This window comes from Manis pentadactyla, chromosome 8 (assembly GCF_030020395.1).
Source record: "Manis pentadactyla isolate mManPen7 chromosome 8, mManPen7.hap1, whole genome shotgun sequence".
Classification (NCBI taxonomy): domain Eukaryota; kingdom Metazoa; phylum Chordata; class Mammalia; order Pholidota; family Manidae; genus Manis; species Manis pentadactyla.
In genome coordinates this window covers 55,293,839-55,321,031 of record NC_080026.1, presented here as the reverse complement: position 1 = coordinate 55,321,031, position 27,193 = coordinate 55,293,839, and the positions used below count along the sequence as shown (strand labels likewise).

Here is a 27,193-nt window from a genome sequence, read left to right as displayed (position 1 = left end):
AACTAAGGTAACACTTTACAGAAGAGCACCAGAGATGTTTCCTTCCTCTCGTATGGATGTCCTCTCTCAAAAGTTCTCATGTATTTTATTTCACTACTATGTGAACATTTTTGGACGACCGTACTGTTTATTCTGAAGGGCTAATGGCACTGTTATTATTCAAATGGGTAAAAAAATATGTCATTAACTCATTTCTGTTTCCATTTTCTTCTAATTTTGAACTTACTTTTTGGTCTTACAAAATGCACCTTCACCTCATAGGGATGAGAGGATTTCTTCCTAGGCACGCCAGGCCCTCATCCCCCACACACCTGATAGTACGTGCTCAGTTCCTTGCTGTTGGCAGTGAACGTCAGCAGCCCGCTGGCAGCGTCCACCACGCAGCCGATCTCCAGGCCATTATTGTTACGTCCTTGCCCGGGACTCATGCTCTCGCCTGCACACACCATGTAGCAGTTGCTGCGTTTGATGCTGAATTTCAAAACAATATTTTTATCTTTGTACGACCACAGGTATGATAGAAAGCATGTATATTTTGCAAACTAAACCTAGATTATGCTGTGCAAGCAACAAGCTCATGCTGTAATGGGAGAGGTGCACGATGGGCCCGACTCTGTGATCCTGAGCAAAACGCCGTGGACGTCAGTGGATGTTCTGAATCGGGGATTACCCGGCTGTACACTTAACACCTAATGGAGACAGGTCACTAAGTTGGAACCAAGTAAGAACTGACCTGCACCTTCCCTCCAAAAACTCAAACCAAACTGCACCTTCTTCTGAGGTTCAAAAAAGTTTAACCACTTAATAATCATCCAGATTTATCATTTTCACTCTTAGAGGTTTTTGTTTTGCTTTTAACCTACTTGTTCTGAGATGAGAAGCATTCATTTCCCAACACTGTCAAAGTCCTTAAGCAAATTCTCTGTGAGCAATTGGTGGCTCAATATTTTTAAAATTTGGCTGACAAAATTATGCCCGTTATGGACAATTCCCAGTGATCTGTTATGAGAGACAGACTTCACTACAATGCGTGCGCACAAAATCAGTGATATAATGACAACTCCCCCTCTGAGCTTCTCTCTCCCCAAAACCATTACCAGATAGTAATAAACTGAAGTAATTTAAGACAGAAAATATCTGAATAATCAAATTGGCTGTGTTTCTTTGCATTACTTACCTAAGACTCAACAACCCTTCACTTAGCCTCTATGTCCTATTACCAAAGTCATTTATTAGGTATCCTATTCCTAAATTGCATTACTTTCTTATATTGTCACCATCTCTGAAAATCTAATGTGTCCCTGAAGAATACTGCTAGAAACAGTGGGTTTGCAGGCCCCACACTGACGTAAAGCACTCTCCACTGGAGACATCTGCTAGGCCCACTGTCTCAAGGGCTAAGTTCAAGTATTTCAAGTGTTAAAACCTGGAGGCAGGAGAGTGAGCTTCCAGTCACCAACCGTGATGGTGCAGGTATAAAAGAAAAGCAACATTATGGAGACTGTTTTCTGTGAGACCTGTCACAGCAGATCAGAGAGGATGCATGGGCACAGAAGGCAGATGCAAGGGGCCAGATCTTCTCTTGTCTTAGTCTGCAAGAAAGATAGCCTTCTTCACTTTTTTGAAGGTTTGGTTTGAGTTTGGCTTGTTTTACAAATGAAAAAGGATGGCACAGAAATTGTAACTGACTTACCCAAAGTCACACAGCGAGTCAATGGCAAAGCTGAGGAAAGAACCCACTAGTCCTCAGTCTGAGTTCAAACTCGTGCACTTGGTCTAAACTACTAGCCCAGCTTGTCTTCACATTTTTCTCCCCACCACATAAACAGTGCCCAAGATACATACTGGACCACATGCTAGAAGCCTACATTCACCCATCTCGAATTCCTGAAGCAAAGGCTAAGTAGGGGTAACCCAAGTTACAATGTCCCCTGAAGGAATATGTGATCGTTACCCAAAAAGAATACACTGCTCTGACTTTATATGGTTTTTCACTTTTAATACATTGAGATTCCTTACTGACTTGCATGAGTAATAAAAAGGACACTGACACAAAGGGTTGAGTGATATTGTTCCTATAAATGGAATACTATCCTAGACATGAAATCCAAGGGAAAAAAACAGAAACTTAAGTTTATCCATATTTTTATCAGATGTCATTCATGTAGAAAATTGAGGAAAACCAACCTTTCATGCACTTTTCCTTTCTCATCTCCAAGAGTAACAGTTACTGTACGAACTTTGTCCAAGTCAAAGCCTGCATCATACTGATGGAAATCTGAGGTAATCCAGCCTACCCAGACATTAGCAGGTTCTTGTCCAGGAAAGATTCTCACTGAGTAATAATACTGTCAAGATAGCAAAGCCAAGTGTTGGTGAAGTAAAAAGATACACAACTTTGATTTGCAATGTACCTGAATTGTTGAAGAACACATTTCATTGTTTAAAATCATTTGGCTGAATTAAAAAGTCATAGGTATACAGGATTGACACAATAAAATAAGATCCTGAATTAAAATAATGGGAAAAAGAGAAAAGACTATCTGAGCAAACACACTAAATAATTTGAGGCTTTTTATACTCCCAGGCATGTGGGTAAGCACGTGTATCTACATAGTCCATTTATGTAATAAATCAACAATCCTTTAGGCAGAGAAGCTTCAAATTCTTCAGCCTTACACAGTACACTAATCTATGCTAGTTTTTATACCTGTCATCATCTCTTTGAATATGCTCTGTCTTTCCTACCACTAACGTACAATATTTTTACTTTAAAATCACTTTAAAAATAGTTCACATCTAATATGTGAAAATCAAGCTCAAACATCGGGGCACTCTGCAAGGATTATAGCTATATATTATATATATTTTTTCCATTTGGCATTTTTAGAGAAACTGTTTTGAAAAATTTTTTTGAAATGGCAGACCACCAAACTTGACCTCTAACAAAATTGAATAAATGATCTTTTAGACATATCACTAAACTAAATGAAATTACAAGTACTTGGAAAAACTATGGCAAATCATGATTTTGCCAAGAAAGGGATACTAAAATGAGGATTAAGAGTGCCATTGGGATGTGTGTCCTAAAAAAGCTCTCTCCCTGCATATTATACATCAGAATATACTGTATTTTTCAAATTTTCAGTGTCCAAAATACAAATGAATAGTTATTTTAAAATAAGCTGGCTAAGTATAAAGAATCAAAGTGAACTCTTTGAAATGTAAAGCATAATCACTGACAAATACAAACAAATGGCAAAAGCTGCAACCTCATACCGTGGATGTTTGCATCAAGTAGTCATAGTCGTCCCGATCGTCTGCAAGGACGTCTTCAGTGAGTCTTGCAGAATGGCTTGTGCTGTAATCTGGCTTTGTTCTTCTAAGCAGAAATCTGAAATATAGGACTAGGAATAAGCAACATTATAATGTTCCATCTACTTTGAAACATGAGCATATAACCAGTTTTGTAGACTGGTCCTCCACCAGGGTGACTTTGCTCCCTGGAAATACCTGGAGATGTTTTTGGTTGTCACAGTCAGGAAGTGTGCCACTGGCCCATAGGGTGGAGGCCAGCGAGGCTGCTAAAGATCCTTCAGTGCACAGGGCAGACTCTCACAACAAATAGCTATCTGATGCAGAATGTCAATCGTGTTCAGGTTGAGAAATTAGGATTTAGTGCAAGAAAGGATGCTACAATAACTTCCCCTGTTGTCTATAAAACAAACCACTTAGAGGGAATGCTCCTTAAGTTTCAACCAAGAGTGTAAACACAGATATCTTAAACACTAACTCTTGGGAGAAAACACTTGCAAATTATATCTACGATAAGGGGTTTATACCTAGGACAAATTAAGAACTAAAACTCAACAACCCAATTAAAAAATGGGCAAAAAATTGAACAGACATTTCCCCAAAGATGACTTGCAAATGACCAACAAGCCTATGAAAAGATGCTCAATATCACTAACCATTAGGGAAATGCAAGTCAAAACCACAGTGAGATATCATTAGGTTGTCCCATTAGGATGGCCAGTGTGAAAAAAACAGATACAAGGGTTGACAAAGGTGTGGAGAAACTGGGACCCTTGTGCAGTGCTGGTGGGAAGGTAAAATGGTGCAACTGTTCTGGAAAACAACATGAAGATTCCTCAAAAACTTTAAAAACAGAACTACCAGCAATCCAGCACTCGGTATATAGCCTAAATAATTTGAAGTATGGTTATGAAAATATATTTGCACACCCACGTTCATAATAACATTATTCAAAATTTCTAAGAGGTGGAATCAGCCCAGATGTCCATCTGTGCATGAGCAGATTAAACAAAAATAATGTACAGACATACAATGGGATATTATTCAACCCAAAAAAGAACGGACTTTGTGACACATGTTATAATATGTATGAACCTTTAGGTCATTACATCAAGTGAGATAAGTCAGTCATAGAAACACAAATACAATATGATTCCACTTACATAAGGGATCTAAAGTAGTCAAATTCAGAGAAATGATAAGTAGAAGGGTGATTACCAGCAGATGGGGGAAGGTGGAAAAGGAGAGTTGTTTAATGGTATGAGAGTTTCAATTTTGGGAGATGAAAAGTTCTGGAGATCTGTTTTACGACAATGTCAATATATTGAACACTACTGAGCAGTACACTTAAAAAGGGTGAAGATGGTAAATTTCATAAAATGTTTTTACCAGTTAAAAAAAATGTTTAAAAAAGCAACTCTTGTGATAGATTATGTCTGTGGTGTTGAGAACCCCCAGGCCCCACATGGTGTCACTTTTGCTAGGCCAGGTCACCAAACCACGGCCAAATACTTCATTTTAATTGCCCCCACAAACACAGTCTGTTAGGGATTTTCTGGTCAGCATCACTGATAATATCATCTGTCAATGAGCCTGTCCATCTGCCCTAAAAGAAGATGGGCTGACCTGCATTATAAGACCCCCTGTTCTTCCTCCTAAAGAAAGTGACCTGGCCTGAAAGTGACAACCCCTTCTTTGCTTTTGCTACCAACTTTCCCCGACCCCCCTGTCTATACAAACCTTCCATTCTGTACAATTCCTCAGAGCATCTCTCTACCTCTTAGAGGGGATGCTGCCCACTCATGAATCACTTAATAAAGCCCAGTAGAGCTTCAAATTTACTTGGATGAATTTTGTTTTTTAACAGTGGTTACAAATTAGATGACAGTTTGCTTTATTGTCCCCTGTAGAATCCTTTGTACATAAAGAAGGAGGAGGGAGAACAGATGGATGCTGGGAAGTCAATCAGCCTCTACAGTAACCATCCCCATATAATAACTATGCATTTAAAAGCATTTTGCATATATCAGTGACCTTTGTTTCAGACGAGAGGGCTTTTCCTGAGCATAATCTTTGTGGTTATTAAACTCTGCTTTTGTAGCTTCTTTGTCTTTGTCTCCCCGATCAGGCACCAGATGGCCATGAGCCGTCTTCATGAGAACCTCGAAGTCGGAATCTGCATCATAATCCTCCAAGTCACTCTTGGGCCCAAAGAGACCAGCACCAGGGAGCCCGCCAGCCGCAGCCCTGGAGAAGACCTCTGCACATTCAATGGGCATGCTCAGGCGGTAAAACATGAGGTCAGTGCTGCTGTCCTGAGAACCAAAGGACTTCTGCGTGACCTTCAAACATGGGGAACTGTCAATGGTGCCGTCGATTCTGGTCACCTAGCAAATGAAGAAGTGACAGTGCAAATTCTGATCATTGCTGATTTCTTGATTCTAAAGATCACTGAAGCATATCATGTCTTTAAAACCCAAACACAGCTAACAGGTGGCATAACTGTGTAAATGAGGTGACCAGACACAGGGAGGACTGTGTTACAGACATATTCATAGTTCTGTTTCTAGCTCAAAAGATAGTTTGGGAAACTCACACCAGAAATACATATATGTTCAGATTGATCCTAACATTGTCTGTTATAAAAAGAGGATTAATTACTTTAATCAATCTAATCAGCTACTCATAAACTACCTAAAAGCAGAGGCTAATCCTATGCTTAGATTCCACCACTGTGTAACACTCAGGGCCACTGTTTTAAGTGACAATAACTGCCCAAGTAGGAATTCCTATGTGTAATGATATTCCACCCCTGCTTTTTGGCAATGGTCTGAATTTAAAGGAATAGCAAACCTCAATATGTTCATGGTTTGATGGAACTTGGAGAAACTGAGGAAGCCTCTTGCTTAGCCACATGGTAATATCCCTGTTTGTATTAACAGCAAATGGTTCATAGCCCTCTTGTAAGCCACAGATGGTGAAATACTTCAAGGTGCTCACATCCTTTCCAAAGTTCATCCTGCCCACTTGAGCCACTCCAAGGCTACATACAGGAATGAATCCTGGGAAGAAAAAAAAATCAAAATCTTCAGTATCATTAGTGTCAGATCCCTCTAGTGTAGAATCACCAAAAGCCCTGCTCCAAAACCCTTGTCTTTGTGAGAGACATCACCCTGAAATGAAAACCATAGTGTCATAAAGAGACCGCTGACATCAATATTAAATATAAGGGTCTGATAACCAGTATTTGATCTTGGCATCATAATGTACTAAGGGAGTACCTGGATAAGCCCCTTCTTTCATCCCAGACTTCTGTAAGATGAGATGGCTTGTAAGCAGTACCTAGTCCTCCAGGATCTTAGGATGTACAATCCATCACAGGGGAGATCTCCATCCTACAGCCTCCTAGCTCAAGAGTGCACAGAACTCTCTTACAGGGGGAAGGTGAGAAAGAAGCACCCAAGTGCACTGATGCTTTTCCATCCAGCTAAAGAGCTTGAAATGTATAAATACCAAACAGCCCTAGCTATAGATTTCTTTAAACATAACTCAAGGGAAAAATAATTAGAGGCAACATTTTTAAAGATTTTCACTCACTGATAGCTGCTTTGGATCTCTGAAGAGAGTTTTGTCTCTTTTTTCTAGGTTCACCAGAGCTAAGCATGGAAATATATAGAAATAAACATTCAGAAGCAGATAAAATACTATTGAAACCCCTCCATCTGTCCCTTTCCCTTTGATGTCATTACTATTGTAGATTAAGCAGGGAAATGCATATCTAACCTAAATAATTAAGATATGAAATCCAAGACTATGTTAAAGTAAACAAGAAACTAAATCAAAAGCAATAGCAATGAGCAACAGGGGGAGAAAAAACAAAGTTTCCATAGCCAACCTAATGGGTGACAGGGTGTCTTGCCCGAGGGTTTCAGCCACCAGCAAGTTTGCTAGGAATTCAGTGAGACCAAGAAATGACAACGGAATGTTCTTGGAGTAAAAGGGTTTATACCTGGCATTATGCTCCCAATAGTAGGTTGAGCACTAGAATCATGTCTGCATCCAACACTCTGTAGGTCTGTAAACCACCTCTGTCTCTGACTCCATGCAGAGCACTGGGCAGAGCTCTTTATATAGTGGCTCAGTGAATAATGGCTTATTGCCTACAGTTGTGGAAGCAGTGGCCTAGCAGTAGGCCAGTTACATCATCAAGTAGTTTAGGTTCAGGTGAGGATCCTGGCCATAGGAATTTCCATTTTCCCTACACAGGGCTAGTACATCTTTTCACTATTAAATTAAAAGAGGAAACTAATATTAATTCTGTTAATTGTTTCTCAGAGTTCTTTGGAATCAACTGCCTTTGGCAGGGGGATGAGATGACGCTTTTTAGTGGGGGAGGATGTTTGTGTATTTTTCATTTCTTTCTTTAATATTTCACCCAAAAGTCCAGGTGGTCAGCACAAAAAACAAGGTCAATATTAGAATGCAGACTGCAAATTAGAGGATCTAACTTACAGATAGAAAAAGCAGCAGATCCTAATAATAAGCTAATAATTTTCTACCATTTTGATTTGTACTTCTTCCCTTGATGAAATTAGTGGCAGTAAAAGCAATATATAACTCTCAAAATAGCACAAGCTAATATAAAATCATCCACTAATTCATAATAATTTCACCCAGGTTGTATTCATTAATGTAAATGGCTACATAACTGTGCTACCAATCAGGAACTGAGAACACATCCAGCTGGGTTCAAGTAACTGTGAATGATGAGTTTCTAGTTAAAACTAAACCCCACAGCAGCATTTGCAGCCATGACAACTCTTGAAGCAGTAATCAAGGGAGTTTATTTTTAATAAGGGTCCCCAAGGGAATTAAAGAGAAGGCTTGAATAGAAACAACAGAGTCGAGACAACTTAAACTACATTTGCACAAATTGGCAAACCTAACATCTCTGACATAAATGAGGGGGTACCAACATAGAAACATCTCTTCAGATTCTTCCAATTTATTTCTTTCTACCCACTTTATATGTAGAAGGAGTTCCTACCATAAAAACAAAGTTGTTGGCATAGCTGATCTGTGAGTGTTCGTTGTATTAATATCAGAACTTCTCTGTACATTTGAAATATTTTCATTTAAAAAGTCAAGTTAACTGGGGTTGTTCACAAAGATTCATGTTATAAGCTGTTCACTATAGCTATGTTTACAGTCATAGAATATCCTTTGGACAACAAATATGGTTTTTTCTTGACATGGAATACTATTGAGCCTTTGAAAATGTGGTTTACATAGGAAAATATTCACAAAAGTTCCATTAATACATAAGCATTATTTGAAGAAAGACTGATATAACTCATGGTTTATTTTTAAAGATGGAAGGTTTTTTTATCAAAAAAGTTTCAGAGTGGTGGGATTTTTTAACATTTTGTTCTCTCTTTTTATGTCTTTCAATTTAACCAGACTTTCTTTGATGAAATATTTTATTATGAAAACAAGTGATAGTCTTTGTAAAAATAAAATGTTCATTTAATAAACTGGGATATACCCACATTTCTCCTAGAGAAATGTGTAAGAGTTGCTGTTAAAATGGCCCAAACAATTGCTCTTCAGTTTGTTGCAGTTCAAGTTATCAATGCTGTTGAGTGGGCAGTGAGTTCAGTCCCAGAAATCTTGCTAATAAACTTAAACTAGGACAAAATTTATGTGGAGCAATATAAAAACATGCATTATGACACTTCTAACCATTCATTTCTTTATCCAATAAATTTTAGTGAGCAGCTTGCTATGTGCCAGAAATTGGGAATAGTAAGTGACTAACATACTGACCCCAGCCAAAAGGTTCTCACAGTCTAATGAAGTGGAATACAGGTAAAGAAGTTATGCCAAAATAACCTACTGAACCCATCTAACAAGGCAGGGTGCCAAGAGCTGAGGAAGAGCAGAGAGATGGAAGCTGGGAAGCTTTTGCAGAAGAGCTGTCATCTAAGAAGGTGGCAGCCAGGAAGTGCTATGAAATGACTCAGAACATAGAGTCTGGAGCATAAGAGTACTTGATTAAAATCTTAGCTTCACCACCTATTAGCTATTTGACCTTTGCCAAGTTACTTAAATTCTACAAGCATTAACCTTTCTTCTGTATCATCTACTCCCTAGCGTATGGTTTTGAAAATGAGATTCTGTGTGTATAGTTTCTAACATGGATGCTCACTGAACTAAATTTGAAATGGAAAAAGGAAAAAAAACTAAATACCCACAATAAAAGAATAGTCAATTTGATACACATACGAGATAAAATATGTAGTCATTAAAAGTCATGTTTAGGACTCACAAAAATAAAACTGAAGAACAAGATAAAACTAATATGGACAAAATAAAAGCAGTGATTACAGGTGAAGGGTATATAGGTGTTCAATGTACTATTCTTGCACTTTTCTGAAAGGCTGACATTTCTCAAAAGGTAAAGTTGGTAAAAAAAAATCAAGTTATGTTTAAATGTTTTTATGCCTTGGGACAACATTTATAATATTAAAAAGGTGGTAATAGAAAATTATTTTTACATCTCAATTCTTTAAATGACTTTAAATATATTTAGAGTCAATTTTCTCACTATTCCTCTGTATTTTCTAAATGATCAACAATAATTTACTACTTTTATAATAAGTAAATAAATAAATACGCATAACTTTTCATTAGTTTATGGCACTTATACATTTGTAGATGATATTTTAATTGCTTTATTGTTTTGGTCCCTTTTTAAAAGAATACATTCACAAAAGAGCATCAACAAGTAGAAACAGCATATTTTTTCTCTTTTAAATTCAAATGAAGTAGAACTTATGAATAATAATACCCCAACTTCTGTTGATAGAGTTTTAATAGTTGCTATGATAATAAGACAGCCAAAACTTGTAAAAACTGTACTTTTAAAGTTAGCATATACATAGATGGAATGACTAGCTGAAAATGGTGTCTGAGAAGGTAGTGGAGATACATACAGCTTATGAGTTATTCAGTCACCAAATGGTTCAAAGACAAGGCCTCAGTTACTTATCAGAGTGCCTTGCAAATACAGGTGCCTACAGGAGATGAAATGCCAACCTCACAAGGCTCTCTAACCGTGGCTAATATTCTCTGAGCATTTATCTGACGCTCCTCAGTGAACATCAACAATCATTCAGTGAGATAGGAATCACTATTATCACCTCCCAGACAAGGCGACCAACATCTTAGCTTAAATCACTTGCTCTCACAACTACGTGGCCAGAAAAGAAACCCGTATCTGCCAGATCCCAAGGTCCACACTTTAAGTTAGGGTTATCCATGACCAGACAGTAGAGATTTCACATTTTGTGGGCCACATGGTCTCTATCAAAACTACTCAAACCTAAATTTGCCACAATCAGCATATAAATGAATGAGCATGGCAGTGTTCTGATAGAATTTTCTTTACAAGAGCAGGTGGCAGGTGGGATTTGGTTCTTAGATCAAATTTTACTGCTCTAAGTCATTGTCTCCACACAACACCAGGGCCCTTTACTCAGCAAATAAATCATTAACACCTACCATGTGCTGAACACTACATTGGCCACGGGAAAAACAGCTGTGAACAGAATTTAAAAAAATCCCCAAATTTCTGGAGCTTACCTTTGTGCAGGAAGAGAGATAATAAGTAAATAAATAAATAACTACTGATTTACATAATTTCAGGTCAGGAAACAATAAATGCTATCAAGACTGACTAAATGCCATAAATAAAACAAGATGGGTTGATAAGTGATACCACTCTTAATTATCCATAACAAAACATAAGTGAGCTTCAATTTTTTATTAGTTTCAGGTAGGCTGAACATAAAAATATTCCAACACAATATTATAATAAATAAAACAGATTTCTACTAATTCATGCATATACCCCAGCAAACATAAAATTCTGGTCTTACTTTCCTGTCCTTTGTGTTCTCATCTTCTATTCCAATTACCTTAACTGACACCCTGAAAATAACAAAGCCTGATGACATGTAAGGAAAGTTTTCTTTCTGGATCTTAAATGAGTACACATGAGTCCAGTTGGCTTCTTGGGTCTAAGCCAGACCCAACCTAACTATGTGCAAACCTGTTAAAACTGTAGCTACAACTTATGGCTAAACTGCTTCCTCCAACAAAAGACAGATGGCTTCAGCAAAATTTAACTTTTTCCCTGTATGAGCCTCTCTTCTTCAGAGCAGAGGGGTATGTGATGAGCATACAAGACCAGCAAAGGAACTGGCAGTAACAAGGATGTGGGGGCGTGATGTGGGCATGAAATCTGTGGTGGGGGCTAAAGTGAAAAGGAGATAAAGCCAATCACAAGCAGACCAGCTTTTCATAAGAACATACAGCTTCAGACTTTGAAATTTCTGAAATGCAAATAGAAACCCACATTTATAACCCAAACCAAATGGCCAAGAGCAGATAGAAATGGCCAATATTTTACTAAAATGTAAATCCAAATTATTTGATCAGAAGGAAGGATAACACTAGTTGGTGGCCTCCTATGTGCCAAATAATGTATAAACACTTTCCCATTTATTATTAAATATTAATCCCATTTTTCAAGATGAGGAAACAACTAAGATGTTAGATCATTTGTCTAAGGTTCCACAGCAAGTTACATGGGATGTGAGAAGTTGAATTAAGACCACAGAGAGGGTGGGTAAAACAAGAACAAAAACAAAAAACAGTTGCCTTACATTTATGGGATCTTTAGAAATGGAGGAGGCATGAAGACATCATTTCCAATTAGTCCCTTTTATTTTAAGGAAATGAAGACACAGAGGCTACTTGCTTAAGGTCATACAAGAAGAATCATTTTCAGAACTGTAGCTAGAACCCAGGGCTTCTGACATGAACTTCTGTCACCTCTACCCTACTCAGGCTTAGAAAATGAATTAACAAATATCCTAAGTGAGGTACTAGAGAATTTATTATGAAGCAAGAGTACCTTTAGAACATGAATTTCATAATGCCAGCTTTGGCATAATAGGGACATTCCCATACTTTCTTCCTGACTCTTGGTTCATTTTACATAATCTAGATCAGTAGGATTTTCATTTCTGACCCTTCAAAGTCATCATATTTCTCTCCATTAATCTAAATCCAAAAAGAGAGAAAGCTAAATACCACAGAGTTCCTACATTCTTACTCTAATTGATTTCTTGATCTTTTCAGCATAATTTAAACCACCTTACAATATATCAACCCAGGCAATAATCTTGCTATTTGGCTCTACAATATTCATAGACCATAAGCTGCTGGTGGTGTATGTTTATATTGTTCCTTCCGGTACTCAAACATATATTGACTATATGCACAACTGCCAGTTTGTAGATAGGCCAGTATATATATATAAACTATCTCATTAGTCACCTACCAGCTTTATTCATTCTCAAAATGGTCTCTAAGATAGCAATTTCTTGTTCATCAACATATAAAATGTAACTGACAATTAACTGATCAGTTTAAGCTCAGTTTAAGCAAGTCTGATTTTTGGTGAATTCACCAATCATTTCTCAAGGAATTTACCCAAATAGCATGTTGTGATAACACACACATAAGCTCAAAATAGATAGATTGGATAATAATCTGAAATTTAACTCTAAATAAAGATTCTCCTCATTTGCTAAATTTTTCTATGAATGTAGTACATATTTAAGAGTTTTATTCCATGAAAAGTTGAGTTTCTAGGATAGCTCTCTTTTCAGATTCTAGAAAAAATTATGAAACTGATTATTCTGGTTTCCAACATATTCATAATCTTTAGAATTTGTCTATTGCTTCATAATTGTCTTTATCTTCACTCAGAATGTCCAGTTTCCCAACCCAGTTCCTTGGCTGTAGTTTGCCCCATGGCAGAATCATAGTCCTGACTTCTTCTGACAAGTGCTACTTTGTAATTAGAGAGATTCCCTATAATAAGTCACATCCCCCCATCTGATACAGACCTGGGAAACAGGCCTATATCAAGAGCAGGTTGTAGAGAGTGACCCTAGTGGCAAGAGGGTCAGATGTTACAGTGTGGCCAGGAAGGTGGGTATGTGGGATGGTGCAGACCTCCTAACCTCAATTCACACCATTTGAAAACCTCTATTCTGGACATCCCACAAATACTTTCATAGCTGCAATATTTTAACTGAGGGTAGAAAGAACATTTCAAGGATAGCCTGACACTTCTGTATTCTGGTTCCTTCTTTTCTCTTTTTTAAGGCAGCATGATAAAATCAGTAATGGAAATTTATCCCTCCCTATCTTTTTTCTTGGAGGTCTTTCTGCCTAAATCTATGCAGTTATTTTAATTACAAAAATATTCTTCCATTCTCCCATGTAAAGGAATTCTACACAGTGTCAGCACCAGAAACTCAATTTTGCTCAAAGTCCTTTCAGGTGGCAGATAGAGAATCAAAAGCACCATTTCTAGATCTAATTATAATTGTTACAGCTGTAGAACCTGAGGGCCCTGAGCTGATCTGTACTTACCGAATTGCTGACAAGCTTGAAAACACTCCAGTGTAATGAAGCATTTACAAGATGCACTCACATCCTACTTTTTAAAATGCAGGTAATCTCCAGACAAAATAACTATTCTTCCACTGGATGGCAAGATTTTAAGTGACTCTCTTACTTGCTTTAAATTAAGGATAAGATTAGCTCTTCAAACCACTGGTAACATGATTTCTGCACATAAGTGTAAATCTAGGTTAGCAGGGGATGTAAGTGTAGAGAGGGTACTGTATTCATTTACTGGGGTTGCCAAAATCACAGATGGGGGAGGGAAGGCTTAAACAACAGAAATTTAACCTTTAAAGTCTCAAATACAATCACATTAGGGGATTAAGATGTCAACATATGAATCTGGGGCAGGGACCTAATTCAGTCCATAACAGGTGGATGGAGATGTGGTTTGTATTCAGAATGCTGTATTCACCAACAGACACATCTCTTCCAAAGTCATGCCTGCTGAGCCCCAAGGAACCCTGAAGAAATCCCTGGATTTGAACTCTATGGGGAATTTCATTTAATATTTCTTCAGGGCATTTCTTCTTCTTTTCTTAAAGTAAGAATAGTTGAGATTTCACCCACTTCAGGAAACTGGCAAGACCCAGAAGTAGTAACATATGCAGTCATCTTCACCGTAGTAAGAATTGGCTCATATTGGGTAGGTTCTTCCCTCAAACAAATGTAGAGCACTTTCAAATAAGTTTAGATACCAGAGAAAAATTCTGTGCATTATTTTCCCTATGAAGTCAATGTGCCAGGCAAATGTATCACCTGCATGTTTTCACCAACAACATTTTGTCTTTACTGTTTTCTTTTTAGCTTTATTGTTGCTTCTTACATTGAGGATTGAATTACATAAATTTGGGGTATAACATTTAATGAGGAAATCTGAAATTTATACTATGTGAACAACAAAATCAAAGAATAAATAAAGGAGGGAATTCCTTTTTAAGTTGTGGAATAATTACCTAATTTTAGGGAAATTTAATAATGTTTAGTATAAATGAGGTTTAATTTGGGGACTCAGGAATGCATATATGTATTTTTCCTGTTGAAAGTAGTGATAATTAGTTCTTGATATATGGAAGTTTTCCCATGAGTGTGCTTTAAGGCATAAATTATCCTCATAAGGCAGGGAAGAGGGCATGGGGCAAATAAAAAGTAAAATCTGTTACTATCTCGCATTAGGGATGCAAATGCTGATTTTTTTTTAATTGGTGAGCTGGGCTAGAGCATTGTGACCACAAGATTTCCCAGAGTTTCTCCAGAGACCAAGAGAAAAAGCTGCTGGTCAGGCTTCCTAGCTTATTTTTTCAAAGCTAATAGCAAATCTCAGCCCTGGAGATTTTATTATTTTGATGGTACATAAGCCCAACCCAAAAGGTCACCAAGGAAAAGTACATTTCAGACATTTCATGAAGGATTTTTCCCTCCCCTGAAGGGAACTCCGGCTGATCCTAAGGATGGAGGGCAGGAGGAGACACTAGCATGCCCCCCACTCTCACTACCTTATCAAATGTAGAAAGGGAGATGAGATGTCAGTGAGATAAAATCCCTCCAAAAAGGGGTTTTGTGTCATCAGAATCCCTGTTCAAAAATCTACTGAAAGGAATTCTCTTGCATAGGCATATGCTGGAACACAGAGAAGGGCCTTGCCTTGGAGGTAGGATTCTAGAGAAGGAGCCAGTGGCAGGTGCCGACGTAATGCACAGGAGATGAGACAACTACCTATGAGGGTCTTAATGAGAAGGAGAAACACAAAGAAGGAAATGTGGGAAACACAGAGCCGTTTGTTTGGCTTGGACAGCTCCCCCAGAAACATGAGGCACCCTGCTCATGAGGAAGAGCCTGTTACCACTCCTTCCACCCAGTCCATGTTTTTTCTGCTGTAAAGAGAAATTCTTGATTCCTCATGTGCGAGGTCACACACCTTCACCTTGTCAGGGGCTTCATTTTAGGATTATCTTCTCTCCTGTATCAGTAATATCCCCCTCTCTACTAGATCACTCCCCAAAGCTCTTACAGACATGCTCCTGAATCTCTTATTTCTTCTTCAAGAATCTCAAGTGCATAGTCATGGGTGGTGGATTAATTAAGACTTGTCGTTGACAACATACTTTCATCATGACCTGCTTTAGCTTGTTTAGTTGGTCCTTTTTTAAGACTGTAATAAGGACCTGCTAACATACAACCCAAAGGAAAAACTGGAACCATAACAGTAACCTACATCTAACCATATTATGCTGGCCTTCCCATCTTCCCACCTCCCTCCACCTGAAGATATCATCACCCTAACTAACCTAAAATCAGCATCTCTGATATGCCTATATATGTGTTTTTAAAATATACTTTAAAATTATGGTTGTTGTAACTTTTATAAAAATGCTAACATGCTACATTATTCTTGTATTAATTTCCAATTGCTGCTATAACAAATCAGCCCAACAGTAGTGGCTTAAAACCAAACTGATTATTTTACACTTCTGAAGGCCAGAAGTCTAAAATGGATTTGTACTGGGTTGTAAGTAAATTTTGCCAGGAGAATGGATGTAAAGTGGCACCTGTTGATGGATTTGCATTTCCCTAATCAATATTAATAACAAACATTTCCTCAAATGTTCATTGTCCATCTGAATTTCTTCTACAAGATGCTTACTTATGCTTTTCAGTTTATTTCTTATTGGTTTCAGAAATTCATCGTTTCTTAATACTAACATTTTTTCAGAGATTCACAGTGCAATTAGACACCCTACCACCAGTAATAAATTCTTTTTCCATTTACTTCAAGGTTTTTTTTTTAAATGAATGTTCTTAAATTTGTACAAATTTACTACTCATAGCCACTGGTTTTGTTTACAGTTGTTTTACTCTTAAGATAAATGTTTCCAACCCCATTACGTAAAAGATTTGCTTATATTTTCTACCAGGAGTTTTAAAGTTTTATTTTAGATATTTAAGACCTCAGTCCATTTGGGGCTGCCTATCACAGATAGTGTGAGTAAGGGATGTCATTTAATCTTTACCATACAGACCATGGTTTTTCACATTCCTCCTTCCCCTAGCACTGACACATGCCTTATAATATTCTAAGGTTCCACACATGTGCAGGTGTTTTTCTGGCATCTCCACTTTACCCTATTGGTCAATTTGTCTATCCCTGTGCTGACATGACTCTTCCCACATGATTACAGCTTCAGAATAAATCCTGATTTATGTTGTCCCTTAAAATAAATCTAGTAGGTGAGAGGGGGCGGAAGATGGCGGCGTGAGTAGAGCAGCAGAAATCTCCTCCCAAAACAACATATATCTATGAAAATATAACAAAGACAACCCTTCCTAGAATAAAGACCAGAGGACACAGGACAATATCCAGACCACATCCACACCTGAGAGAACCCAGCGCCTCGCGAAGGGGGTAAGATACAAGCCCCGGCCCCGCGGGAGCCGAGCGCCCCTCCCCCCAGCTCCCAGCGGGAGAAGAGCAGGCAGAGAGGGAGGGAGACGGAGCCCAGGGCTGCCGAACACCCAGCCCCAGCCATCCGGGCCAGAGTGCAGGGCCCTCGATACTGGGAAAACAGGGCAGCAAGAACAGTGAGCAGGCACTGGAGGCTGGGCGACAGAGGACATAAGAAAAGCGCGCGACCATTTTTTTTTTTTGCTTTTTTGCTGCTTTGTTTTGGCGAGCGCTTTTTGGAAGTCTTAAAGGGACAGGGACCCCAATATTAGGGAAACAGGGCAGAAAGACCGGTGAGCAGAGGCCTGAGGCTGGCACTGGAAAATAAAGAAAAACGAACGACCACCTTTTTTTTTTTTTAAATAAAAAAAAATTTTTTTTTTTTAATTAAAAAAATTTTTTTTCTTGTTTTTTTTTGTGGTCGTTGTTTTGTTTTGGCGGGTGCTTTTTGGAAGTCTTAAAGGGGCAGGGCGGGTCACTTAATCCAGAGGTAGGGAATCCGGGATCTCTGGGCACCCTAACCCCTGGGCTGCAGGGAGCAGGGAGGCCCCTTACGGAGATAAATAGCCTCCCAGCAGCTCCTGCTCCAACGCGACTCCACCATTTTGGAGTAGCTGCCCGAGCCAGGCCACGCCCACAGCAACAGCGGAGATTAACTCCATAGCAGCCGGGCAGGAAGCAGAAACCCTGTCTGCGCGCAGCTGCGCAGCACAAGACACTAGAGGCCGCTGTTCTCCCAGGAGAGGAGGGCCACAAACCAACAAGAAAGGAAGTCCTTCCAGCCGTCACTCGTCCCAGTTCTGCAGACTATTCCTATCACCATGAAAAGGCAAAGCTACAGGCAGACAAAGATCACAGAGACAACACCAGAGAAGGAGACAGACCTAACCAGTCTTCCTGACAAAGAATTCAAAATAAGAATCATAAACATGCTGACAGAGATACAGAGAAATACGCAAGAAAAATGGGATGAAGTCCGGAAAGAGATCACAGATGCCAGAAAGGAGATCGCAGAAATGAAACAAACTCTGGAAGGGTTTATAAGCAGAATGGATAGAATGCAAGAGGCCATTGATGGAACTGAAATCAGAGAACAGGAACGCATAGAAGCTGACATAGAGAGAGACAAAAGGATCTCCAGGAATGAAACAATATTAAGAGAACGGTGTGACCAATCTAAAAGGAGCAATATCCGTATTATAGGGGTCCCAGAAGAAGAAGAGAGAGGCAAAGAGATGGAAAGTATCTTAGAAGAAATAATTGCTGAAAACTTCCCCACACTGGGGGAGGAAGTAATCAAACAGACCACGGAAATACACAGAACCCCCAACAGAAAGGATCCAAGAAGGGCAACACCAAGACACATAATAATTAAAATGGCAAAGATCAAGGACAAGGAAAGAGTGTTAAAGGCAGCTAGAGAGAAAAAGGTCACCTATAAAGGGAAACCCATCAGGCTAACGTCAGATTTCTCAACAGAAACCCTACAGGCCAGAAGAGAATGGCATGATATATTTAATACAATGAAACAGAAGGGCCTTGAACCAAGGATACTGTATCCAGCACGACTATCATTCAAATATGACGGTGGGATTAAACAATTCCCAGACAAACAAAAGCTGAGGGAATTTGCTTTCCACAAACCACCTCTACAGAACATCTTACAGGGACTGCTCTAGATGGGAGCACTCCTAGAAAGAGCACAGCACAAAACACCCAACATATGAAGAATCGAGGAGGAGGAACAAGAAGGGAGAGAAGAAAAGAATCTCCAGACAGTGTATATAACAGCTCAATAAGCGAGCTAAGGTAGGCAGTAAGATACTAAAGAGGCTAACCTTGAACCTTTGGTAACCACGAATTTAAAGCCTGCAATGGCAATAAGTACATATCTTTCAATAGTCACCCTAAATGTTAATGGGTTGAATGCACCAATCAAAAGACACAGAGTAACAGAATGGATAAAAAAGCAAGACCCATCTATATGCTGCTTACAAGAAACTCACCTCAAACCCAAAGACATGTACAGACTAAAAGTCAAGGGATGGAAAAACATATTTCAAGCAAACAACAGTGAGAAGAAAGCAGGGGTTGCAGTACTAATATCAGACAAAATAGACTTCAAAACAAAGAAAGTAACAAGAGATAAAGAAGGACACTACATAATGATAAAGGGCTCAGTCAAACAAGAGGATATAACCATTCTAAATATATATGCACCCAACACAGGAGCACCAGCATATGTGAAACAAATACTAACAGAACTAAAGGGGGATATAGACTGCAATGCATTCATTCTAGGAGACTTCAACACACCACTCACCCCAAAGGATAGATCCACTGGGCAGAAAATAAGTAAGGACACGGAAGCACTGAACAACACAGTAGAGCAGATGGACCTAATAGACATCTATAGAACTCTACATCCAAAAGCAGCGGGATATACATTCTTCTCAAGTGCACATGGAACATTCTCCAGAATAGACCACATACTAGGCCACAAAAAGAGCCTCAGAAAATTCCAAAAGACTGAAATCCTACCAACCAACTTTTCAGACCACAAAGGCATAAAACTAGAAATAAACTGTACAAAGAAAGCAAAGAGGCTCACAAACACATGGAGGCTTAAAAACACGCTCCTAAATAATCAATGGATCAATGACCAAATCAAAATGGAGATCCAGCAATATATGGAAACAAATGACAACAACAACACTAAGCCCCAACTTCTGTGGGACACAGCAAAAGCAGTCTTAAGAGGAAAGTATATAGCAATCCAAGCATATTTAAAAAAGGAAGAGCAATCCCAAATGAAGGGTCTAATGTCACAACTATCGAAATTGGAAAAGGAAGAACAGATGAGGCCTAAGGTCAGCAGAAGGAGGGACATAATAAAGATCAGAGAAGAAATAAATAAAATTGAGAAGAATAAAACAATAGCAAAAATCAATGAAACCAAGAGCTGGTTCTTTGAGAAAATAAACAAAATAGATAAGCCTGTAGCCAGAATTATTAAGAAGAAAAGAGAATCAACACAAATCAACAGTATCAGAAACGAGAAAGGAAAAATCACGAAGGACCCCACGGAAATGCAAAGAATTATTGGAGAATACTATGAAAACCTATATGCTAACAAGCTGGGAAACCTAGGAGAAATGGACAACTTCCTAGAAAAATATAACCTTCCAAGATTGACCCAGGAAGAAACAGAAAATCTAAACAGACCAATTACCAGCAACGAAATTGAAGAGGTAATCAAAAAGCTACCAAAGAACAAAACCCCCGGGCCAGATGGATTTACCTCGGAATTTTATCAGACATACAGGGAAGACATAATACCCATTCTCCTTAAAGTTTTCCAAAAAATAGAGGAGGAGGGGATACTCCCAAACTCATTCTATGAAGCTAACATCACCCTAATACCAAAACCAGGCAAAGACCCCACCAAAAAAGAAAACTACAGACCAATATCCCTGATGAACGTAGATGCAAAAATACTCAACAAAATATTAGCAAACCGAATTCAAAAATACATCAAAAGGATCATACACCATGACCAAGTGGGATTCATTCCAGGGATGCAAGGATGGTACAACATTTGAAAGTCCATCAACATCATCCACCACATCAACAAAAAGAAAGACAAAAACCACATGATCATCTCCATAGATGCTGAAAAAGCATTTGACAAAGTTCAACATCCATTCATGTTAAAAACTCTCAGCAAAATGGGAATAGAGGGCAAGTACCTCAACATAATAAAGGCCATCTATGATAAACCGACAGCCAACATTATATTGAACAGCGAGAAGCTGAAAGCATTTCCTCTGAGATCGGGAACTAGACAGGGATGCCCACTCTCTCCACTGTTATTTAACATAGTACTGGAGGTCCTAGCCACGGCAATCAGACAAAATAAAGAAATACAAGGAATCCAGATTGGTAAAGAAGAAGTTAAACTGTCACTATTTGCAGATGACATGATACTGTACATAAAAAACCCTAAAGACTCCACCCCAAAACTACTAGAACTGATATCGGAATACAGCAAAGTTGCAGGATACAAAATCAACACACAGAAATCTGTGGCTTTCCTATATACTAACAATGAACCAACAGAGAGAGAAATCAGGAAAACAGCTCCATTCACAATTGCATCAAAAAAAATAAAATACCTAGGAATAAACCTAACCAAAGAAGTGAAAGACTTATACTCTGAAAACTACAAGTCACTCTTAAGAGAAATTAAAGGGGACACTAACAGATGGAAACTCATCCCATGCTCGTGGCTAGGAAGAATTAATATCGTTAAAATGGCCATCCTGCCCAAAGCAATATACAGATTTGATGCAATCCCTATGAAACTACCAGCAAGATTCTTCAATGAACTGGAACAAATAATTCAAAAATTCATATGGAAACACCAAAGACCCCGAATAGCCAAAGCAATCCTGAGAAAGAAGAATAAAGTAGGGGGGATCTCACTCCCCAACTTCAAGCTCTACTATAAAGCCATAGTAATCAAGACAATTTGGTACTGGCACAAGAGCAGAGCCACAGACCAATGGAACAGACTAGAGAATCCAGACATTAACCCAGACATATATGGTCAATTAATATTTGATAAAGGAGCCATGGACATACAATGGCGAAATGACAGTCTCTTCAACAGGTGGTGCTGGCAAAACTGGACAGCTACATGTAGGAGAATGAAACTGGACCATTGTCTAACCCCATATACAAAAGTAAACTCAAAATGGATCAAAGACCTGAATGTAAGCCATGAAACCATTAAACTCTTGGAAGAAAACATAGGCGAAAACCTCTTAGACATAAACATGAGTGACCTCTTCTTGAACATATCTCCCCGGGCAAGGAAAACAACAGCAAAAATGAGTAAGTGGGACTATATTAAGCTGAAAAGCTTCTGTACAGCAAAAGACACCATCAATAGAACAAGAAGGATCCCTACAGTATGGGAGAATATATTTGAAAATGACACATCCGATAAAGGCTTGACGTCCAGAATATATAAGGAGCTCTCACGCCTCAACAAACAAAAAACAAATAACCCAATTAAAAAATGGGCAGAGGAACTGAACAGACAGTTCTCCAAAAAAGAAATACAGATGGCCAACAGACACATGAAAAGATGCTCCACATCACTAATTATCAGAGAAATGCAAATTAAAACTACAATGAGGTATCACCTCACACCAGTAAGGATGGCTGCCATCCAAAAGACAAACAACAACAAATGTTGGCGAGGCTGTGGAGAAAGGGGAACCCTCCTACACTGCTGGTGGGAATGTAAGTTAGTTCAACCATTGTGGAAAGCAGTATGGAGGTACATCAAAATGCTCAAAACAGACTTACCATTTGACCCAGGAATTGCACTCCTAGGAATTTACCCTAAGAATGCAGCAATCAAGTTTGAGAAAGACAGATGCACCCCTATGTTTATTGCAGCACTATTTACAATAGCCAAGAATTGGAAGCAACCTAAATGTCCATCAATAGATGAATGGATAAAGAAGATGTGGTACATATACACAATGGAATACTACTCAGCTATAAGAAAAGGGCAAATCCAATCATTTGCAGCAACATGGATGGAGCTGGAGGGTATTATGCTCAGTGAAACAAGCCAAGCGGAGAAAGAGAAATACCAAATGATTTCACTTATCTGTGGAATATAAGAACAAAGGAAAAACTGAAGGAACAAAACAGCAGCAGAATCACAGAACTCAAGAATGGACTAACAGGTACCAAAGGGAAAGGGACTGGGGAGGATGGGTGGGTAGGGAGGGAAAAGGGGGGGAGAAGTAGGGGGGTATTAAGATTAACATGCATGGGGGGGTAGGAGAAAAGGGAGGGCTGTACAACACAGAGAAGGCAAGTAGTGATTCTACAACATTTTGCTATGCTGATGGACAGTGACTGTAAAGGGGTTTATAGGGGAGACCTGGTATAGGGGAGAGCCTAGTAAACATAATATTCGTCAAGTAAGTGTAGATTAGTGACAGCAAAAAAAAAAAAAAAAAAAAAGGGCAGTTCCTGTGTGGTAACCTCCAACGAGTTCTACACAAGGGTATAAAGGGCATATAAAAGTGTAGGCAAAGGGTCTGTTTGTGTTTATGCAGAGGATCAAAGCCTAATTGGTCTACCCCGAAAATGAACTAAGATACGATATGAAAAAGAACTTCCAACATCTGCACTCTCTGGAAGACTCATGCCAGAAGATGATCATCAAAAAACCCCAACAAAGATCCACGCACTGCTACAGCTGTAGATGCACTCATCCCACCAGTTCCTGGACTTGCCATGGGAATGAGGAAGGAGATATCTAAGCTGGCCTGTACATACAGTAAAACAACAAAATTGGACTGGATCTATACTGTTGGAACTCAACCAAGAATTTGGAGAAGTGCAAATTGTAGCGCTCCAAAGTCTTACAACTACAAACTATTTATTGTTAAAAGAACATATGGCATGTGAACAGTCCCCAGGAATGGGTTGTTTTAATTTGTCTGATTTCTCTCAGACTGTTCAAGTTCATTTGGACAATATCCACCATATCATAGATAAGTTTTCACAAATGCCTAAGGTGCCTAACTGGTTTTCTTGGTTTCACTGCAGATGGCTGGTAATTACAGATATGCTTTGGTTATGTAACTATACTCCTATTATGTTAATGTGTGTGCGCAATTTAAGTAGTAGCTTAAAACCTATACATGCTGAAGTTACTCTACAAGAAGATATATCAAAGAAATAATCAATCTTCCCATGTTTTCTTCCGCCTGCTACTTCTATAGCTTTTCTTCTTCCTTCCTAATTACAACCCTTAAATAGAATTCGTGCCTCATATCAAATTTACCGAGTATCATAATTCTTCCAAGTGGTAAAGATACCTCAAGACAAATGCTGGGCATAGAAGCCACAGGGCATAAATATGCAAAGAAGTAAAAAGCTAACTTTTTCAAACAATAAGGCTTCTCTCTCACTTACCAACTTCACATTTCCCTGTATGGCCCCGGAAGATGACTGGTTAGCCAGAGACGGGTAAGATTCCTCAAGGGAGGAACAACCTAAGACAGGCCCAGTCGCAGGGGGGCCATCAGGTGAGAAATTGGGGATCAACAGAGGTGAGGCTTAGAACCTCACCCCCCCGTTCTGAGACAAATCTTCTGCATACGTGGATGTTTTATTGCCCTGGTCTAGCTTGGATTAACACATAGTCTACAGGCACACACCTGATCATCTACATTTGCTCTCTTACAACACTAAACTATGTTTTCTACCTTTATCTTGTATCTACCTACCACTTCAGCATTTTATTAAAAATAATAATAATAAAGAGAGAAATGTGGTATCCACATATAAATCAAGTATAAAAACCAAATGAGTATTCATATTTGAACTGACTGTTTATAGTTCATAATGCATGAGCAAAACCGAAAGTTTCTGTGATGACTGCCCTTGTACTGTTCACTATGTAACTTTTTCATTATGTAAGAATTTGTTCTACATGTAAAAACTTGTTTGTTATGCCTCAGAAGATTGGAGACTGACAAAAATTAGGCTTGGGGTGGAACAATGATTGTGCATTGAGCATTGACTCCCCTATACAGAATTTTATTGTCGTTAACAACCATTTGATCAATAAATATGAGAGATGCCCTCACAAAAAAAAAAAAAAAAAGGACAGACTTCCAATGGTAAAATAAATTAGTAACCGGAATGTAAGGTATAGCATAAGGAATATAGTCAAGATATTGTAACAGCCTGGTAGGGTGATAGCTGGAACCTAGAATTATGTATATAAATGTTCTACCACTGTGTTGTACACTTGAAACTCATGTAATGTAATACTGTGTGTCAACTACCCTTCAATAAAAAATAATTATTAATAAAAAAATAAAAAATAAAAAAAAAAAATCTAGTAGGTCATGTACTCCATCCTTGCTCTTCATCAGGAGTAACCTAAATACTTAAGCCCTTTATGCTTCTATATATATTTTAGAATCATTGTGTCAAGTCCCATGAAAAACTTGTTGCGTCTTTGATGGAAAAAGCATATGTAACCTACAGATCAATTTTGGAAGAATTAAATTTTAAGGCTATTGTCTTCTCCATGAACATAATACACCTCTTATTTATTTAGTAATAAATATGTTTTTAAACTGTTTAGGTATGACTGACATACAAAAGCGTGTATATAATTAATATATACAACTTGATGAATTTACAGATAAGTGTTCACTTATGAAATCATCACCAGATGACTGAGTTCTCTGCTCAAACTCTCATGAGGATGAAATCAAGGTATTGACCGGAACTGTGTTCTCATCTGAGGCTGGGGTCTTCTTTCAAGCTCCCTGGTTGTCAAAAGAACTCAGTTACTGGTGATCACAGAAATGAGATTTCCATTTTCTTGCCAGTTACCAAACAGGGTTGTTCTCAGCTCCTGAAGGCCACCCACAGATCCCTGCCAAGTGGCCCTCTCCACATCTCAGCAGTTTGCACCTTCAAGTTCAGTAGGTTTTATCTCAGACTTTGGGTCTTTCTGACTCCAGGCAGGGCCCAATCTTTCCTAAGGGCTCACCTGATTAGGTCAGGCCTAAATGAATAATCTTTGTTTCATTAACTCAAAGTCAACTGATTAGTAGTAACCTAATGTTAAGAGTTACATCCCATCATATTGACAGGCTTTGCCCACCTCAACAACAGAGGAATATGCAAGGCATGTGCTCCAGGGAACAAGACTCCTAAAGAATGTCAGAATTCTGCCTACCACAGTGGGCCTCACAATCACCTTTCCTGGGCTCTCCCCAGTGCCGACCCTGAGTGTCTATCAGTCCCACAGCAAGGAGAGACAGGAAGAGCTCTCAGGCAGCTTACCAGGGGCTGCTTCTCACTTGCCCAGCACTACTCCTTTGTTGATAGCAAGGTCAGAGAGCTTTTTATAAATGAAGATTCAATCAATCTGTTTGTTTTACTCTGAAGAGTAAACACTCAAAAAAAATTATTTTTTAAAGGCAAATATAAGGGGGAATCCTAAACAAGGATCCATTAAAGGGGTCATGCTCTTCTACCAGAGGCCAGTGCATCTCAGCAATTTCTTCTTTGTCCAGTTAACCTATGAGCCTTGAGGTTGGGTCTGTTCAATACTTATTTGGAGAAGATATCAGGTAGCATATTTAAGAAAAACCTAATCCTCACCTGGAACTATGGCCATATCTACACCTGAATTTATCTGGATGACCCTATTAATCTTTTAGAGTCTTTTGTGATTTTCTTTCTGCTGTTATCTAAAAAAAAAAAAAAAAACTTACATTGGTCAAGATATTTCAGTTGTGTAAACTGTACAAAAGGCAGAGATGTCATGATGTGTTTAGCCATGTCCAAGCTGACCAAATAGGGACCTACAGGGTGTGTGTGTGTGTGTGTGTGTGTGTGTGTACCCATGTGTGTACATAGACATATGTATGCATATGAATATATTCTATACAGAGAAATTTTTCCATCTCTTACCATATAGTTCTTTTTATTGCTTTAATGGCCAATGTATATATGACTGAGTGGTCTCTGGACAATAAGAAATGAAGATTTAAAAAAATACAAAATCAAATATTAAAAAAAAAAAAAAGAAAAACAAACAAACAAATATTGCACACACACAAAGACAAGCTAGATGTAAGAACAATTTGAAAATGGAGCACTTACTTAGTACTTAAGTACTTTTTAATACTTTAGCAACCACAGTGTACTCCTGTGCAATAAAAAAGTCTGTTGACCTAAGTAAATGGTTTTCAAACTTGCTCCTTTGAGCTCTGCATGTCTCAAGGGCTATCTCTCAGGGGTAACTGGTAAATTAAGGAGTTGATACAC

The 27,193-nt window shown here is 38.6% G+C and overlaps 1 protein-coding gene across 1 annotated transcript in view; it reads right to left on the bottom strand.

Moving 5' to 3' along the window:
* Nucleotides 1-27,193, bottom strand: part of RYR2 (ryanodine receptor 2) — a 961,351-nt gene that overhangs the window by 254,990 nt on the left and 679,168 nt on the right. Inside the window, exons 30-34 of the mRNA XM_057505755.1 lie at nt 6,169-6,377; nt 5,350-5,702; nt 3,280-3,394; nt 2,188-2,348; nt 312-471 (exon numbers count right to left, since the gene is read on the bottom strand). Coding sequence (XP_057361738.1) covers nt 312-471; nt 2,188-2,348; nt 3,280-3,394; nt 5,350-5,702; nt 6,169-6,377 — 998 coding nt within the window. The remainder of the gene's footprint in view (nt 1-311; nt 472-2,187; nt 2,349-3,279; nt 3,395-5,349; nt 5,703-6,168; nt 6,378-27,193) is intronic.